Source organism: Podarcis tiliguerta (assembly GCF_965153285.1).
Source record: "Podarcis tiliguerta genome assembly, chromosome: 11".
NCBI lineage: Eukaryota > Metazoa > Chordata > Lepidosauria > Squamata > Lacertidae > Podarcis > Podarcis tiliguerta.
Window position 1 is genome coordinate 44,664,003 of NC_139544.1, and position 19,026 is coordinate 44,683,028.

The 19,026-nt window shown below is 46.2% G+C and overlaps 1 protein-coding gene across 1 annotated transcript in view; it reads left to right on the forward strand.

Annotated features, from left to right (window-relative positions):
• The window catches only part of OXCT1 (3-oxoacid CoA-transferase 1), a 63,448-nt gene extending 44,866 nt beyond the window's left edge, over positions 1-18,582 (forward strand). The window contains exons 14-17 of the mRNA XM_083402982.1: positions 7,661-7,750; positions 13,261-13,341; positions 13,805-13,906; positions 17,172-18,582. Coding sequence (XP_083259108.1) covers positions 7,661-7,750; positions 13,261-13,341; positions 13,805-13,906; positions 17,172-17,213 — 315 coding nt within the window. The 3' untranslated portion in view covers positions 17,214-18,582. The remainder of the gene's footprint in view (positions 1-7,660; positions 7,751-13,260; positions 13,342-13,804; positions 13,907-17,171) is intronic.
• The last annotated feature ends 444 nt before the right edge of the window (positions 18,583-19,026 follow it).

The following is a 19,026-nucleotide window of genomic DNA, read 5'->3' on the forward strand; positions in this document are numbered from 1 at the left end:
CCTCCCACTGAGAACTTGCAACTTGTGATATTTCACTCTCAGCAGTTCAGCCTTTTCATGCAGCCTCGCCTGACACCAATTTAGGGATCCTGGGAAAAATAGTCTGGTTCACTCTTGAGGCTTGACCAAGGAAAGATGAATCTAACATAATATTTAGGCCCTCTTTGCTTTGCTTGGAATCTGAAAGAGCAATGGCTTCTTAAGAGTTAACCTGTCCTTTGAATGTGCTCAGATATTTGTTGGGAGTCCAGCTCCTATCAGCCACAGCAAGCATGGCCAGTGGTCAGAGATGATTAGATTTGGAGTCCAGCAAGATCTGAATGGCCACAATTTCCTCCTGCTATAAACCTGCTGTTAGTGTTTGAGATCCTCACTATAGTCTAGTTTCTTAAAAGAAAGTCTGCCTTGGGCTGGAGCCCTATACACAATTGCACAACGTCTGGGAGTATGTCCCATTGAACTTAATGATGCTTACTTCTGGCTAAGCATGTAGGTATGAATGAAATTATTCTTTTCATACTCTACTAAGTTCCATGTGAACAGTGGGGCTATTATTTTTGAAAGAATGGGGGGGGGACCCCTATACCCTCACCCCCCAGATTTGAAGGACCAAACCATTTTGCAACACAGCAGCACCAGGGTCTTCCATTTGAAAGACAATAGTCAAAACTCTGCTTCCCTATAATTGAGCCCATTCGTGGATCTGAAGGAGCTCTCTTTTCAGACGGGATACACCTTCATTTGAAATAGGAGGAAAACAATACGTTCTGACATAAAACATGCAGAAGTCATCATTTTTACGATTTGCAGGAGGTGTTGCTAACACTGTAGTATGTCCATTTTGAAAAGACTTGACGTTCCTTAATAGTATTTGAAGCACTAACTACTGTGGATTATTTTTTTTTTTGTTTTAGCTGGTTCTATCTTGTAAAAATGTGGGACGCGGGTGGCGCTGTGGGTAAAAGCCTCAGTGCCTAGGACTTGCCGATCGAAAGGTCGGCGGTTCGAATCCCTGCGGCGGGGTGCGCTCCCGTCGTTCGGTCCCAGCGCCTGCCAACCTAGCAGTTTGAAAGCACCCCTGGGTGCAAGTAGATAAATAGGGACCGCTTACCAGCGGGAAGGTAAACGGCGTTCTGTGTGCTGCGCTGGCTCGCCAGATGCAGCTTGTCACGCTGGCCACGTGACCCGGAAGTGTCTGCGGACAGCGCTGGCTCCCAGCCTATAGAGTGAGATGAGCGCACAACCCTAGAGTCTGGCAAGACTGGCCCGTACGGGCAGGGGTACCTTTACCTTTACTATCTTGTAAAAAAACAAACACAAAGCACAATTTTAAACTGGTTCTTTTGTGATGAGTTATCTGGAACGGCTGCATCAAGAAGTACATTTTGCGATGAATTATGTTGCTCTTCTGGGTGGAACACCCCCCTCCCCCCCGACAGAAACGTTGAATATGAGGCTGTAGTTTCTTTGACTAATGATGCTTTTATATTGGTAAAATAGCCCTGAGCCATTGAAGATCACACTTTAAGAGCAATGGGGTAGGAGTTGGAGGAGAGATTAAAAGTGATGGATGAGGTCTCCTAGGGATTTATTAATATTAATACCATAAATACTGGTGGTGCTGCTCTGATGCAACAGCAAATAAACCACTGAACCAGTGACAGATGCCCTGAGGCTAACTGTTGATGAATCCTGAAGAATAAATTTGGGGAAAGTTCTGCAGTCGGCATGCAAACACTTCGAAACTTTCTGCCAAATTTACCAGCTCTCCTTGTATTCAGAAAGGGGTTCTTGAGAAATGCCTGCTCCTGGCAGCTGCTTCTCCTGGGCAAAACCATATTATTGAAGATGCCTTGTGATGAGGCTACCTACCATGGTGGCAGGCAACCCAAGGAACCAGGCAGAGCCCTTTCTAGCCTCCTTGAATGCTTCTTTGTAGTGCTTATTGGCAAAGGGCCTTAAAGTTGCTTTCCTGCTTATCTCCACAGCAACCCCATGGGGCAGTAAATATTGCAGGGTGGGGGGAAAGTCACCTCATCGTGACCCTTCCGCTTCAGAAATGGTAGACTAACTTAAAATGACAAAGCTAGACAGCATCTTAAAAAGCAGAGACATCACCTTGCCAATAAAGGTCCGTATAGTTAAAGCTATGGTTTTTCCAGTAGTGATGTATGGAAGTGAGAGCTGGACCATAAAGAAGGCTGATCGCCGAAGAATTGATGCTTTTGAATTATGGTGCTGGAGGAGACTCTTGAGAGTCCCATGGACTGCAAAAAGACCAAACCTCTCCATTCTGAAGGAAATCAGCCCTGAGTGCTCACTGGAAGGACACATCCTGAAGCTGAGGCTCCAGTACTTTGGCCTCCTCATGAGAAGAGAAGACTCCCTGGAAAAGACCCTGATGTTGGGAAAGATGGAGGGCACAAGGAGAAGTGGACGACAGAGGACGAGATGGTTGGACAGTGTTCTCGAAGCTACCAGCATGGGTTTGACCAAACTGCGGGAGGCAGTGGAAAAAAGGAGTGCCTGGTGTGCTCTGGTCCATGGGGCCACGAAGAGTCGGACACAACTAAATGACCAAACAACAACAAAACTTACATCCCATGTAACTAGAAATAGGTTTACATTATACATGGTATTTTTCAGGCGTTGAGAGCCTCCCATTTGTGTGGGGTGGGTACAATGATGGAAGTCGTATTCCAATACCACCTGAAAGACACCACATTGGCTACCATAAACGGAGAGGAAGAGGGTATCAGGAACTCTTTGAAAGATTACTTATCTTAAGAGTTATCAGAATCAGAAGAAAGAATGCATGGTGCTGCTTACCAGAAGACATAGATGTGGTCTAAAATGTCGCTCCTTTAAAGGGTGTATATTTGCATTTGGTTTTCCATAGATGCCACAAGACAAGCAAAGTCAGATACATTAATGAATGCATCAATTTATTACAGTGGTACCTCAGGTTAAGAACTTAATTCGTTCGGGAGGTCCGTTCTTAACCCGAGGTACCACTTTAGCTAATGGGGCCTCCCGCCGCCGCCTCATGATTTCTGTTCTCATCCTGAAGCAAAGTTCTTAACCCGAGGTACTATTTCTGGGTTAGCAGAGTCTGTAACCTGAAGCGTCTGTAACCTGAAGCATGTGTAACCCGAGGTACCACTGTATCTTCAAAGGTCAGTGTAAGCCAAGACCCTAAATAGGGGGTAGGAGAGCTGAAAAGAATTTCACATTTGCCAACCAATGCGCCCCTTTGGTTTCAGATAGTGCATAGGAAGAAGAGTCTAAATAGCCCAGGACACAAATTTCCACAGCCCTCTAGCAGCTATGGTGGCTCATTTACCGGAAGTGATGTATTTAGATTTAACTCTGGAAGTGTATACCCAATTCTGACCCAACCAGGCCTCCTATGTATATTTTGCTCTAGGAGGCTTAGTTTGGTCAGAATCTAGTATACACTTCCAGATCTAACGCTAAATACATTGCTTCTGGTAAATGGGCCAGCAGAGGGCCGCGAAAATTTGTGTCCCAGGCTTGTTAGACTTGTCTCCCCATGTACTGTCTGAAGCCCAAGGGGCGCATGGTTTGCCAGACGTGAAATATATTGTCATTATTTTCAGCTCTCCTACTGGACTATGAAGCTTTAAGGAGGAATTAATTTCCCAAATTGGCATGAAAGAAAGAGCAATTCCGCAGTGGAACCAATTACCTCAAAGGGACGCGCCCTCTCGCTCTGTGAGTTTTGGAGGGGGGGAGGCATTACTGTTTTGTTTGCTATTACGTTATGCATTTGTGTAGTTCTATGCTGCAAACTGCCCTGTGATCCTTGGATGAAGAGCGGCGTATACATTTAATAACTAGAAAATAAATAAATGTTCTACACTCCGTAACGGGGAGGTCTTCAAGCAGAGCCTGGCTCTGTTGGGGATGTCCTAGGTCTCACGCTCCACCAACTGAGCTATCATGGAAGGATAATGTCAGGGAACTGCCATCGGAGCTGGAGGCGGAGAGGAGGCTCTAGAGGGATGGCGGAGAGGGTCCCAGTAGGGAGAGAGGTAGCCCATCCGCTGGGGAAGGAAATCAGCGTAACACCAGTGGAGAAGGGGGGGAGATGGGGGAATCGGAGAGGTGGCTCCAGGACTCCTCGCCGGAGACCAGCGGAGAGGGCACGAGTACTCCGTTGCCCACACCCACTGTGCGCAGAAGACTTCCGCGCAGGCAGAGTAGGAGGAGACTGGGCGTCAAACAGCTTCTATGCTGGAAGAGGTTCAAGAAACGCCCACTGACGGATTCTGCCAGCAACTGAGGCAGTCACGGAACTTGGGGCTGTCCAGACAGAAAGGGTTCAACCAGGCAACCTAGCCAGGAGTAACGGCAACTTACGCACGAGCAACCCCTAGAACCATTACAGATAAGCTGCATGCATCCAAAGGTGACCCCCCCTATGGATCATTTGAGGTTTTCCCACTAATCCAGCAGATAATTTCTTCTAAAGGAAGCCTTTTTAAGACCGGACTGTGGCTTGCCTCTTTGCCCATGGGAACGTGGGTGGCAGAAAGGTCCAAGCGAGCCTGCCATTTTCATAGGCACAATTTCGAGTCAGTTCTGGGGTCTGCGGTGTATGTCAAGAGTGGCAAATGGCATGAACCTTATATGTTTGTCTCTGTAAATAACTGTTGGTTCAAAAACAGGATTGCTCAGACAGCACTGCGGCAAAGGGAGGGAAGTGTCACATTGTGGATATAGGATACCGTATTTTTCGCTCCATAAGACGCACTTTTTCCCTCCTAAAAAGTAAGGGGAAATGTGTGTGCGTCTTATGGAGCGAATGCAGGTGGGAGGCTCTGCTCAGCGCTCCCTTTAAAGAATTTTTTTTCTTGCATTCCCCCTCTAAAAACTAGGTGCGCCTTATGGTCAGATGCGTCTTATGGAGCAAAAAATATGGTATATGCCCATCTTTTGGAAGCTTTGATCGTGCAGGTGTTCAGATTGGCGTTTGTATATCTTTCTGCATTGCACCTGAAGGATTTTTGAACCAGCTTTATGCTTTTATTCCTTGTACTGCTGGGGGGGGGGGCAGCTGGGGGGATGTCAGCATAGTAATTTCCTTGCATTTCTTGCTTAAAGTTCATTGGGCTCTTCTTTCCTCCTCTGCATTCCTCCAGATCTAATCTATCTGTCGGAGATAGCAATATGATGACAATAGTTCTGTAATTGTACCATTCTGAGGCTGGTAGTCACTTGGGGGAAAAATGACACAGCAAATATATATCAGGGCAATTCATCTTTGGTTCTTTCCAGTCATGTACTTTTTTTATTGAGGAAATAGGAAAACAAAGTACTCAAGCACAAGGGGATAGCTTTTGTTTTTTTAAAAAAATAACTCAAGCTGCGGTATCAGGAAGTGGATATTAATATTGTTTACATTTTACACAAAGTACTTTACATACAATACAAAAAAAAATTATATTTGAAACATACTGACTTGGGGAAGAAGGAAATTTTGTTCAAGGCGTCCTTATGGTTTGTTTTTCATGACTTTCAACGATTTCTAAAACTGCAAAAATAACATAATGCCAAACACTTGTTTGTGTGCTGCTATTTTTAAATCTTTGCGATTTCTTCCACGGAAGGAGAGTATGAGTAGAAACTAGCTTTAACACCTTACCCCAGTGGTTTTCAACCAGTGTGCCGTGGCACCCTGGGGTGCCTTGAATGATGCTCAGGGGTGTCGCGGGTAACACTGGCCTCTGTCCCTCTTTCCTTCCTTCTCTCCTTCCTCTGATGCCCTCTCGCATCTCTGCCTCCCAAAGGCTTGCACAGCTGTTTATTGCAGCAGCTCTGGCTACAAGCTCCTCAGGCGAATGGTGCCTCTGGGGCTGGCCAGGGAGTGCTTCCCAGGTCCCTGTGGGGCATTGGGGCAGCTCAGAGACCAGGGGCTGCAGCTGCGGCTGCCCAGAGGACTTCCAAGGAGAGGGGAGAGGAGGCTGAAGGAAGTCTCCACAAGGGAGGGTGTTTGAAGAAGGGTAAGAGGCTGGTAAGAGGGATGACAGAGGATGAGATGGTTGGACAGTGTTCTCGAAGCTACCAGCATGAGTCTGACCAAACTGCGGGAGGCAGTGGAAGACAGGAGTGCCTGGTGTGCTCTGGTCCATGGGACCACGAAGAGTCGGACACAACTAAACGACTAAACAACAGCAACAAACAAGAGGCTGCCAGCTCTGCAGGCAAGGGGTGACATAACTGGGCTCCCAAGTGCTGCAGAAAGAATGTACCGTATTTTTCGCCTCATAGGACGCACCTAGTTTTTTTGGGGGGGAAATAAAGGGAAAAAACTTTATTTCCCCCCCAGGTACGCTGTGCTAATCCCGAAGCTTGGGGCATGCGGAGCTCAGCGTGCCCCAAGCTTCTGGGTGCTGGCAAGGTCTCTGCTAGCCCTGGGAGAGCCGCGCGGCGCCACACAGCTTTCCCATAGCTAGCAGAGCGCTGCGCTAATCCCGAAGCTTGGGGCGTGCGGAGCTCAGCGTGCCCCAAGCTTCTGGGTGCCAGCATGGTCTCCGCTAGCCGTGGGAGAGCTGGGTCTCCCATGGCTAGCAGATAGCTTCCTGAAGCCTGCATTCACCCCATAGGACGCACACACATTTCCCCTTCGTTTTTGGAGGGGAAAAAGTGCGTCCTATAGGGCGAAAAATACGGTAGTTGGTCAAGGGAGCCGTGGACTCAAAAAGGTTGAAAACCTCTGGCTTATACAGTGCAGAGCCAGCTCTGGTTAGCTGCTGCCTCAGTTCTAAACAGGTTTATTTGGGTGTGGACCTGTTGGTTGGGGAAGGGTCTTGGCTCAGTGGTAGTGCATCTACTTGCATGAACAAGGTTCAATCCCTGGTATGTCCAGGTAGGGCTGGGAGAGATCCCTGCCGCAAACCTTGGAGAGCTGCTGCCAGGCAGGTTAGACAGTACTGAGCTTGATGGACCAATGCTGATCCTGTCTCTGCAGAACTTTCACACAATTTGGCCAATCCAAAGGATCAGCTGTTTAGATATCTCAAGGCAGTCACACGAGGCTTTCGGCAACAGCGCTTGCTTGGCGGTCTTCTGCTTCACATAAAACAAATGGGAATTACCCTTCAAGTGAATGTGTGGGATTGTCACCTGCATGTTGGGAAAGCACCCAGTTCTTCCTCCTGAAGGAACCTGGGAAATAAAGTGGATTAAATTAAATTCGAGTTTGCCATTTTGAAATGACTGCATTTCCCAAACAACAATGCACGCTAAGTGGTTGCTATCAGGTTTGCAACTAAATTGAGCCTTTCAGTGGCCTAGCAATATAATCCAAAACGTTTGGTCACACAACCCATGTGTGCTGAAGAATTATAGATATTTAGAGACAAGATGCAGTTCCTTGTTTTGCCCATCAATCTTCTTTCCCCATAAATAACATGGGAACCCTCTCAAAATGTAATGCTTGTGATATGTAGACTTGGAGAATCATTATTCAAAGAGAAACTAAAGGGACCATTGGCTTAATTTTGCATTTTGTCTGATGCTTGTTTTCCAGATTCTGTAGACTAAATGCATCAAAGCAAAGAGTGTTGGTATATTGAGCTGTGCTGTTGACACCTGTTCTTCTTTTTCTTGTTTGTGTGAAATCTTGTGTTTTTAGGGTAAGATGGTGAAAGGCATGGGAGGCGCCATGGACTTGGTGTCCAGCTCAAGAACTAAAGTGGTCGTCACTATGGAGCACTCTGCAAAGGTAATCTTTTTATAAATATTCTCTTCTTGCGGATTTCTCCTTAGACTGAAAACACACCCTGGGTTCTGTCCAATTCTGTGTGCACGGAGTTCCAGTCACACAATGGGTCTTCTTCTCCTCTTGTGTTTTCCTCCAACTTTCTGGAGCAGGTTCTCAGGGTGCACGGGTTGTGGGGAGGAGGAGAAAGTTTTGCTGCATGAGTGGAAGAGCAGATTTAAAAGCACGTGGCTACTAGCCATGATGGCTGTGCTGTGCCTCTGCAGTCAAAAGGGACACGGGTGGTGCTGTGGTCTAAACCACTGAGCCTCTTGGGTTTGCTGATTGGAAGATCGGCGGTTCGAATCCCCATGACGGGTTGAACTCCCGTTGCTCTGTCCCAACTCTGGCCAACCAAACAGTTAGAAAGCACACCAGTGCAAGTAGATAGATAGGTACCGCTGTGGCGGGAAGGTAAATGGCATTTCCGTGCACTCTGGCACTCGTCACGGTCCTCTGTGCGCCAGTAGCGGTTTATTCATGCTGGCCGCATGACCTTGAAAACTGTCTGTGGACAAACGCCGGCTCCCTTGGCCTGAAAGCAAGATGAGTGCCGCAACCCCATAGCCTTTGACTGGACTTAACCGTCCAGGGGTCCTTTACCTTTTACAGTCAAGAGGCAGCAATTGCTTCTGAATACCAATTGCTGGAAGCCACAGGAGGGGAGAGTGGCCTTGTGCTCTGGTCCCGCTTGCAGGCTCCCCATAGGCATCTGGCTGGCCATTATGAGAACAGGATGCTGGTCTAGATGGGCCACTGGCCTGATCCAACAGGCTCTTCTCGTGTTCTTCTGGCTCCCCACAAAGAATCATGGGAACTGTAGTTTGTTAAGGGTGCTAGAAACCATAGCTCTTTAAGTGGGAAACTACAGGTCCCAGGATTCTCTTGGAGAGATCATGTGCTTTAAACATTTGTTGAACAAACTAAGACCACACTGAGAGCCAGTGTGGTGTAGTGGTTAAGAGCAGTGGACTCGTAATCTGGTGAACCAGGTTCGCTTCCCCGCTCCTCCACATGCAGCTGCTGGGTGACTTTGGGCCAGTCACACTTCTCTGAAGTCTCTCAGCCTCACTCACCTTACAGAGTGTTTTTTTGAGGGGGAGGAAGGGAAAGGAGATTGTTAGCTGCTTTGAGACTCCTTAGGGTAGTGATAAAGCGGGATATCAAATCCAAACACCAGTGTGTGGTGTGGATCTGCCAGATTTCTGCCGTCCTAGTGAACAGCGGCATTAAATGTGGTCCATTGTTTCTGCATGAGGTTGTCCATTACCTGCTTTCTCGCAGATTCCCGTCTCTGTGTTTAACACTTTGCCAGGTGTGGGGGCCCTATGACCCTCCAGATGTTGCTGAACTATAACTGACACCACCCCTGGCTATTGACCATGCTTGCTGGGATGAATGGGAGTTGTAGTTCAGCCACATCTGGACAGGTAAAGTTCCCCACACCTTTGCTGTGCTGTTTCTATCCTGGAATAGATGTCCTCTTTCTTCATCTCACTAATTCCCTTGTATCTTAAAACAACAACAACAACAACAACAACAACACACAAGCTTGCCTTCCTGACCACATTTCTGAAACCTTCTAAAGTCATAATAATAATAATAATAATAATAATAATAATAATAATAATAATAATATAATTATTTCTACCCCGCCCATCTGGCTAGGTTTCCCAATTTTGCTGCTTTTTCACTTGCCACCATAAGCAATCCATATGCTTCTTTCCAGTCCCTGACCTCCTTAGCTACTGTTTGCAGCAGCCATTCCTCCCTTCCCCATCAGTGAGTTCCCTTGCAATGGTGTTTACATGGTGCTGTAATGTCAATCCATGGGGGGGAAATGTCAGAAATAAAATGGGCACTGGTAGGCTATATGCTCTCTCATCTACCCCACCCCCATACCAATCCCTGGAAAATTACTAAATATTGTCCTGAAGGTGGGTGAGGAGAGAAGGGAGCCATGTTGCAATGGGCTTGAGTTAAAACCACCCCACTCCCCAAAATAGATAGACGTGATTTAGAGTATACTATGCTTCACAGTAGACGCAGGTGGCGCTGTGGGTAAAAGTCTCAGCGCCTAGGACTTGCCGATCGAAAGGTCGGCGGTTCGAATCCCCGTGGCGGGGTGCACTCCGTTGCTCGGTCCCAGCGCCTGCCAACCTAGCAGTTCGAAAGCACTCCCGGGTGCAAGTAGATAAATAGGGACCGGCGTTTCCGTGTGCTGCGCTGGCTCGCCAGAGCAGCGATGTCATGCTGGCCACGTGACCCGGAAGTGTCTCCGGACAGCGCTGGCCCCCGGCCTCTTGAGTAAGATGGGCACACAACCCTAGAGTCTGTCAAGACTGGCCCGTACGGGCAGGGGTACCTTTACCTTTACCTTTATGCTTCACAGTTGAGGGGTGTGTTGGTGTTTGTGCAAATGGACCAATGGGAATACGCTGCAGAATGGGACCGTGTAATACACATTTTTAGAAATAATAATGCTTTGACCCTTGACCTTCAACCTTTGGGCTAAGCATGAGTCTTCCCTTATTAATTGCTTGTGGGGAGATTTGATAGGACGATGTTACAAAGGCTAGGCGTTGGCCAATATCTTTGTTCTTCTATTCCCATTCTGGCAGGTTTTTTTCTGTAGATGCGGCTTCAGAAAGGTTTTAACCAGTGACAGTAAGATCATATTTAACTGCAGTTAAGCAAGATCATATTTAACTGCAGCATTCTGCAATGCTTGGGGTCACAGCGGCTGCCTGGGAAGCAGTCTTCTTTCCTCAAGCCTGAGCATTTCAATCTCCCCGGGATGCTTAGAAGGAGATATTGCATGACCTTAAAGGTATACCTGATGGGTTGATGAACACTTTTCTATAAAAATAGCACAGATGAATTGTTCCTTTCCCGGGAACAGAACTTGGAAGGTCCTTGAATTAAGCATTGTCATTTCCCCTTAAATACCTGTCAGTTTCACTCAGGGGGGGGCTAGCTGCCTTGAATGCAGAAACAGATGTTAAATGGTAGGAATTGGAGTGAAGCAATTGTTCCCTGACATAAAGTGGGGAGGGGGGAGAATAAATTAAAAACCCATTTTGGTAGGCAGAGTCGACACCACTGTAAAATTCGTAAAATCATCACAGTTTAAAGGGACAATGCTAGACTATCCAAAAGAGCAGTTTTATTTTATTATTTTGCAATTGGGGCAACCTGCAAGGAGTTGGAGAGAGGGCCTGATTTTGCAAAAAAACATAGGCAACAGTTTTTTTGTTTTTTTATGTGCCAATCATAAGAGAACAACAAGGCAGGAGTAGGAAAGATTTTAAGATAATCCCAGATGCCCCTGTCCTTTACAGCGTTGCCTGTCCCTGCATATAAAGGAGGACATACCATTGCAACAGTATATTGGGATAATTTTTAAGATTGTTATCACAAAATATGAGCAGAGAATAGTTATGTCGTTCTAGGCAATGCTACAAGGAAACTTCAATATTCCTGGGGCACAAATTCCGGGCACAATTCAAAGTGTTGGTGCTGACCTTTAAAGCCCTAAATGGCCTCGGTCCAGTATATCTGAAGGAGCGTCTCCAGCCCCATCATTCTACCCGGACACTGAGGTCTAGCTCCGAGGGCCTTCTGGCGGTTCCCTCACTGCGAGAAGCCAAGTTACAGGGAACCAGGCAGAGGGCTTTCTCGGTAGTGGCGCCCTCCCTGTGGAACGCCCTCCCACCAGATGTCAACTAGAACAACAACTACCAGACTTTTAGAAGACACCTGAAGGCAGCCCTGTTTAGGGAAGCTTTTAATGTTTGATGTTTATAGTATTTTAATATATTTTTTTGGAAGCCCAGCCAGGGCGGGGTATAAGTAATGAATTATTATTATTATTATTATTATTATTATTATTATTATTATTATTACTACTACTACTACTACTACTGGGGGAAATGCAATTTTTACTCCTAAGCTGAAGCGGCATTAACAGAGTTATTTTAGAAATATCCTGATAGTATTAGAACCTGCTTCTGTGTGGTAAATCCCAGAATGCATCAATAATTTCTGGCCAGGCAGCCAACATGATTCCTTTTAACACCAATGTTGCTGTCTGCTCCCTCCCCTGAGAAGGGACATCACAAGCATGGAAAGGAACTACAGTATTTTTCGCCCTATAGGACGCTCTTTTTCCCCTCCAAAAATGAAGGGGAAATCTGGGTGCGTCCTATGGGGCGAATGCAGGCTTTCGCTGAAGCTTGGAGAGCGAGAGGGGTTGGTGCGCACCGAGTTCCCTCAGGGCTGTCTAGGCTGTGGATAACAGCCTGCTTCCCGGAGCGCTGGGAGTGCTGAAAGCAGAGCGCCCGGCGCTTCGGGAACACATCCGCAGCCTAGGCAGCCCTGCGGGAGTTCCCCGCAGGGCTCCCCACACTGCGGATAGCAGCCTGCCGCCCGGCGCGAGGGGCGCCCTGAAGCAGAGCGACCCTCGCACGGGGCAAACATCCGCAGCGTGGGGAGCCCTGCAGGAGTTCCCCGCAGGGCTCCCCACGCTGCGGATAGCAGCCTGCCACCCGGCGGGCAGGGCGCGCTGAAGCAGAGCGGCCCACGTGCAGGGCAGACATCGGCCAGCCCCACAAGCTCGGGGGACAGCAGGGAGGCGCAGCGCCGCCATCCCGCTGTTCCTTGACCTGGTTCGGTTTCCCCGACCTGGTTTTTTTTTGGGGGGGGGGGGGGAAATAAAGGGGAAAAAAATTCCTTTATTTCCCCCCCAAAAAAAACTTGGTCTAGCTGTGATTTTTGCATTGCTGGGGGTTGGACTAGATGACCCTCTGGGTCTCTTCCAACTCTAAAATTCTTTGATTCAGTGATCTGCCGAACCCATGTGGTTCCTATGTCTGTGTTTCATGGTGTCCTGGAAGTGAGCAGGAACAGGGAGTGCAGAAGTCATTATCGTATGGCTATTTTTATCTATAAAATTTGCACCCCGCCCTTCATCCCTAGATCTCAGGGCAGTTCACAGCATAAAAATACAAGACTAAAACACAAAATGCATACAGAAAATAAGAACAAAAGCAAAACAAACCAATAACTCCCACCCGCCACCCCCTTCCACAAACACATTTGAAAGGATATCGGATGTTAGTTTGCCAAAGGTCTGGTTGAAGAGGAACATTTTCCCCTGGCACTTAAAAGATGTATAATGAAGGCTCCAGGTGAACTTTTAGGCACATGATTCACTTGAGTGTATGCCAGTCCTGTTGTGTATGCCTTGTTGAGTAAGTCATCATTACCCATGTCACTAAGGACCCCGGAATATTTCAGCAATGAATTCGTGAGTCTTCCACAACAGGTCCAAACACAGTGGAAGCTTCTGAGCTGGAGGTAGCATATATTTGTCTCAGTCTGAAATTACTGACTGCAAGTCCTTTTGAATTTCAAGCAACTGGTTTTCTCTGACAAGCTGATCATTCATTTGTATGTGTGTGTGTTCACTGTAGGGCAATGCCCACAAGATTTTGGAGAAATGCACTTTGCCAATTACGGGAAAACAGTGTGTGAACCGCATCATAACAGAAAAGGTAGGTTATCTTACGTTTGTTGCATTTCTGATCCATCTTTTTTGCTGAGCTGCTTGGGAGGGGCATTTTTATCTTCTCGATAATCTTGTAATGAGGGTTTGAGTTGCCCATGACTAACTCTTGAATTTTAATATCCCGTCTCCCTTGATGAGAAGGGATGTTGCAAACCTGTCCCAGGAAGAAGATGCAGATGTCTCTCACACATTATCAGCTCTTGTAACCGTGCAGCAGTCAACCCATATTTTCCAAATACTGCAGTTTGCATAGCAATCTTAAGTCCTTACTTCATTTTATTTAAGGCATTTATAACCCCATCCAGCCAAAAGTGCTCCTGAAAATCAGTGCTAAAGTGGAGGGAATTGGTATTTATCAACTCGAAGCACTGGCTTCATTCAGCTAGTAAGGCTCCCTTCCTTTCCTTTTCTTAGACCGAAACAATTTGCATTTCTTTCCGAACCTGCAGGCTGTGTTTGATGTTGACAAGAAAAAGGGACTGACACTGATTGAAATCTGGGAAGGGCTGTCTGTGGATGACATCAAGAAAAGCACTGGTGCTGAGTTCACAGTAAGTCATTGTCTGGCTAACATTGCAGTTGTGTTTCTTGGCTCCGAGGGAGCTTGGTAAGGAAGCAAAGATCAGCCCAAATGAAAGTTTATTTACATGGCTTGTCCATGCTGCAGGTGCAAAAGACTGCTGAAGGCGTTTGTTCTGGAGAGGTTTCTGGTACTTTTGGAGAGGGAAGTATGAAAAAAGGTTCAAACACACACATGCGCGCACACACACACACACACACACACACACCAGGTTCCATTTGTTTGGTAGGATTTTGTTTCTTAGATGGTAATAATAATATTTATTCATACCCCGCCCTCCCCAGCCAAGGCTGGGCTCAGAGAGGCTAACAAGCAATAATAAAAACAAGTTGAATGAACACAACTTAAAAACAAGATTTAAATATAACAATTAAAATATTGAAACATTATTAAAATGCAGCCTCATCACAGGAGGAGAAAGGAAAAAGAAAAAAGAAAGAGGGGGAGGGAATCAAATTGGCTCCAAGCCAAAGGCCAGGAGGAACAACTCTGTCTTACAGGCCCTGCGGAAAGAAATCAGATCCTGCGGGGCCCTGGTCTCACGAGGCAGAGCGTTCCTCCAGGCCGGAGCCAGTGTTGAAAAGGCCCTGGCTCTGGTTGAAGCTATTCTAACTTCCTTAGGGCCCGGGACTACTGGGGTGTTGCTATTTATGGACCTTGAGGCTCTCCGTGGGGCATAACGGGAGAGGCGGTCCCGTAGGTCCCGTAGATCTGAACAGAGAATTGAAAGTGGGTGGAGCAGTGAGTGTAATTTTTACCTTTCTTAGTTTTTTCACACACATATCCCAACTGATTCTTGCATGAGTGGATGGAATTTGAGGACACGTTCCATCCAGCCAAAAACACCCAGGATGCAAAATCAGTTCCAGTGAGGACTGTGGCCTGGGGAAAGTTCAGAGTGGGTACCACATTTAGCTCCTGAGCTACATTTACTTTCCTACTCCTGCTGTACATTGAATGGAGGAGACCCCATCTTCTGTTTTGCTTCAGGCCTGCTCTGTGTGTATCTGTATTCACGCATAGATTGAAAGTGGAATGAAGTGAATATCTTGCTTTAAGCTGGGAGCGTTCGGTTCCCAACCAGCAATTTGCTCACTTCAGGGACTGCTTCAAAGAGAGAAGCCTCAGGGAAGTCCTGGAAACTTAGCTTACTGCTAGAACCCTGTGAAACTTAATTTATATGTCTTGTTTGAAGCGGGGCCTGTACATTTTGCACCAAAATGGCTCCCCTCAAAAGAAGAGAAACCACGCAGGAGCATTGTGGCTTCTTTGGAAGGCTGTGACTGAACTTTCTGATTTTCACAGCTTTATTAGAAAGAGCATCCTCTAGGCAGCATGCACAGCAGCCTCATAACAAGGGAGGAGTGATTTACAGCCTCCTGTCTTTTTTATGAAGCTGATATTATAAGCAGTCCGCTCGGGATTTTGTTGGGCCCCAAAGACAAAACTTTGACTTTCCCTGTGCCCTTAAATCAGATCTGCTACAGCTTGGCTTCAAGACAGATTGTCCCACCAGGATGATTTTCATTTGTACATGTCAAATTTATCATCTGAATTACAACGCCACCATGGGGGGAAAAACCAACCAGAATGGAAAGCTGTACCTGGATAAATCGGATATATTTTGTTTGTTTTTAAAGCAAGCAAGTCCACAGACAGCAAGATTCAACTGCATTATCTTCCTGTGAAAGCTTGGTTCTCTGTCAGGGGACACAAAAAGCCATTAAGGCTGCAGGCCTATACTCACTTCATGGGAGCAGTCCCCATTAACCTCAGTGGGGCTTACTCCCGAGTAGGTGTATAGGACTGCACTGCAAGGCCAAATACACTGGCTTCCAGAACATAGATGGAGAAGTTTGGTGTGTGCAGTAGAATCCTTAGTTCCTCCAGCTGTTCTCTTTCTCATGTAATCATCACATTCTTCTTTGCAATTGCTAGCATCGATCATCTGTCATTAGCGCACCTGTGGCTCATAGATCAGCCATAGTAGGAGACAGAAAAGATGATTATTTCAGAGAGTTGGAAATGGCATTTGACATGGCCACATCGATGGGGCAAAATGGCAAATGGAAACTGAATCTGTAAAAAAAAGAAAAGTCTTTCTCACCCCTGGTACAAATCAAAACGGGCAGGATGGAACCTAGGAAGATTCCTTATACCGAGTCAGAAAAATGGTCCAACTAGCACACGGGTGGCACTGTGGTCTAAACCACTGAGCCTCTTGGACTTGCCGATCAGAAGGTCGGTGGTTCAAATCTTCGCGACGGAGTGAGTTCCTATTTCTCTGTCCCAGCTCCTGCCAACCTAGCAGTTTGAAAGCACGCCAGTGCAAGTAGATAAATAGGTACCGCTGCAGCGGGAAGATAAACGGCGTTTCCATGCCCTCTGGCTTCCCTCACGGTGTTCCTTTGTGCCAGAAGTGGTTTAGTCATGCTGGCCACATGACTCGGAATGCTGTCTGTGGACAAATGCTGGCTCCCTCGGCCTGAAAGCGAGATGAGTGCCGCACCTCATAGTCACCTTTGACTGGACTTAACCATCCAAGGGTCCTTTACCTTTACCTTTTTTACACTGGCTGGCAACAGCTTTCCTGGATTTCAGGTGCAGAGGTCTCCCTCAGCTTGGAGACACCGGGGCTTGAACCTGTGATCTTCTGTGTGTATGTTTTCTGTAGACATAGGATGTCATGTTGTCCAATTCTGAGCTCACTGTGAGACCACAAAGTGCGCATGGATTTCTCCTGTAAATCATTACATGAGTATTCTGGTAGACATAAGTGATGTATGGTATTAATCAGGAGACAGGGAACCATCTCAGTCCAGATCTTGATAGCCTTCAGCTTCCATCAGCTTCACCCAGCATGGTCTCTCCTTGGTTTCTGCATAGTCATTGCTGAAGGACTTGGGAAGTTGTCCAGCAACATCTGGAAATAACATATTCACCATTCCTGCCCTTAATACTCTGAGATCTCCTTGGGAACAGGGATCATGGCGCTGTCAAATTCAGCATCTATATAAATGGATAATTGCCAAGAAAATCCAGCATGGTCACATTTTGATTTCGAAAGAAGAAACTTCCAAAAAGGAGGGGAATGATTAAAAAGGAAGCTGAAAAGCAAAATGGAGCGGGTCATGTCTCTCCAAAATACATTCTAGATGCTCAGCTAGAAGGTATACTGCATATGGTACCAAGGCTGCATTATTTGTCTGTTGATTTTTCTTTTCTTTCATCACTAGGTTTCGCCAAAGCTCTCGCCAATGAAGCAGATTTCGACTTGAGAAGCAGACTGGGCTTAACATCCATGCTTCCAGCGAAGGGGAATCAAATGTCTGTTTTGCAATTATGCATTTTAAAGAGGTCTTTGTAAAGTAGTTTCTTTGGTAGTTAGCGTTCAGGCTGACTATGTCACTAGAACTATGTAAATGTTTATTCGCAAGCAACAGTGCAGTTTCCAAAAATAAATCCTAGCTGGTACCTAGATATTTATAATTGCCACACTGCAGGTTTGACTGCAAAGAAACGCTGGCAAGAGACAATAGCCTGTTTTGGATGATCCTATCTTGGTTTATGAAGCGGAGAAACACATGAGCCTTTTCTTGGAGCATGCGCAAGCCACAAATCACCCAGAAAGTCTTTAGTTAGCCAAAGTTTCATTTGTGTGGGTGTGAGCAAGCCAGGATCTTCAGCCACAGCGTGGCTTGAGACCTTGAGTTGTTCCAAAGCTGGTATCCATAGTTTCCTGGTTTGGATGAAACAGGTGACTGTGGTTCAATAGAAGCTCCATTCTTTGCTGCGCAAATGGGCTGCAGGTGTGGGCAACAGGCTCATGCATATCTCTGCTTAAGCCGAGATAGGGTCAAACACATCCAATCCCTTGTAGATGTGAACGTTAATACTGTAACTCTGTATGGAGGCAGAGGTCACTTCCACGCACAGAACATGCTAATTTGCAAGTGCCTGTATGGTAGGCTGCAACTGCGCACACACAAAGAAAGAGGTACGGGACAAGTTGTTGGTTTTCAAACATGTAAATAATCAGATGTTTGGATATTCAGGAGTTCTACTTACAGAAGTTTGCATAGCTAAAAACCTGGGCAGGGGGAGCTGTTTATATTCTGTAATTGAAAGTCCGTGTTTTGTTAAACCACCATGTTTCTGGTCTTCAGGGCTGCAAAGACAGGCTTGAAAGTCTGTGGGCTCTTCCTGCTGAAACCTCAAAACCAAGGAGAGACATTTGCTTTTGAGATTTCCAGCAGTAAGGGAATTGGGCTTTGTGCTCTGCGTTAACTAACTCCTTCCCCTTCATAAATAGGACACTTTTGTGTTGAATTTTCAGAGTAGCAGTAAATGAAATGCTAGCAGAATGAGGTATGCAAAATAAACAGAGGGATGCAAATTTAATTTGCATAAATTATGCAGGCCACAGAATGCAGCTGTACTTTATACAAAATTTGGGTTACCTCGGCATAGGATTTTCATTATTTAAGTTCTATAGACAGCCCTAGGTTGCATAGGAAACATACAGTGAGTTGATAAGCTTTCAGATAATGGAAGTTTGTTGAAATGGAAGCCATTGTCCTGCTCTCATGGTTAATTTTTTAAAAAAACTGACTTCTTAATAAATGCATACAGAGTTGCATGTTTACAGTTAGTGTCTGGATTCTGCCTTCCCCTTGATATCAACAAATCATTCGCACAAATATCTAACGACACAGTGGGAGCAAGGTAGGGCCTTTTTACGGCAGTTGCTGTGCCATTTATCTGTTTGTATAGTAACTATGCCACCCGAAAGTGGACCTTTCCCTCCATACTTTAAAATGGTAGCAGGTCACATTTCTCTCTTTTTGCCCTTAGCAGTTCCAAAGATGGTGGAAATGTACGAATTGGATTGTAAAGATCTTATCTAATACTTGATTAATAAAGATTCCTAAAAGAAAAAGAAATTACTGGATGAAAGCTACATATTAGACCTGGGGCAACTGAGAACCAATGTCGTATAGCAGGCATAGGCAAACTGGGCCATCCAGATGTTTGGGACTACAACTCCCATGATCCCTAGCTAACAGGGCCAGTGGTCAGGGATGATGGGAG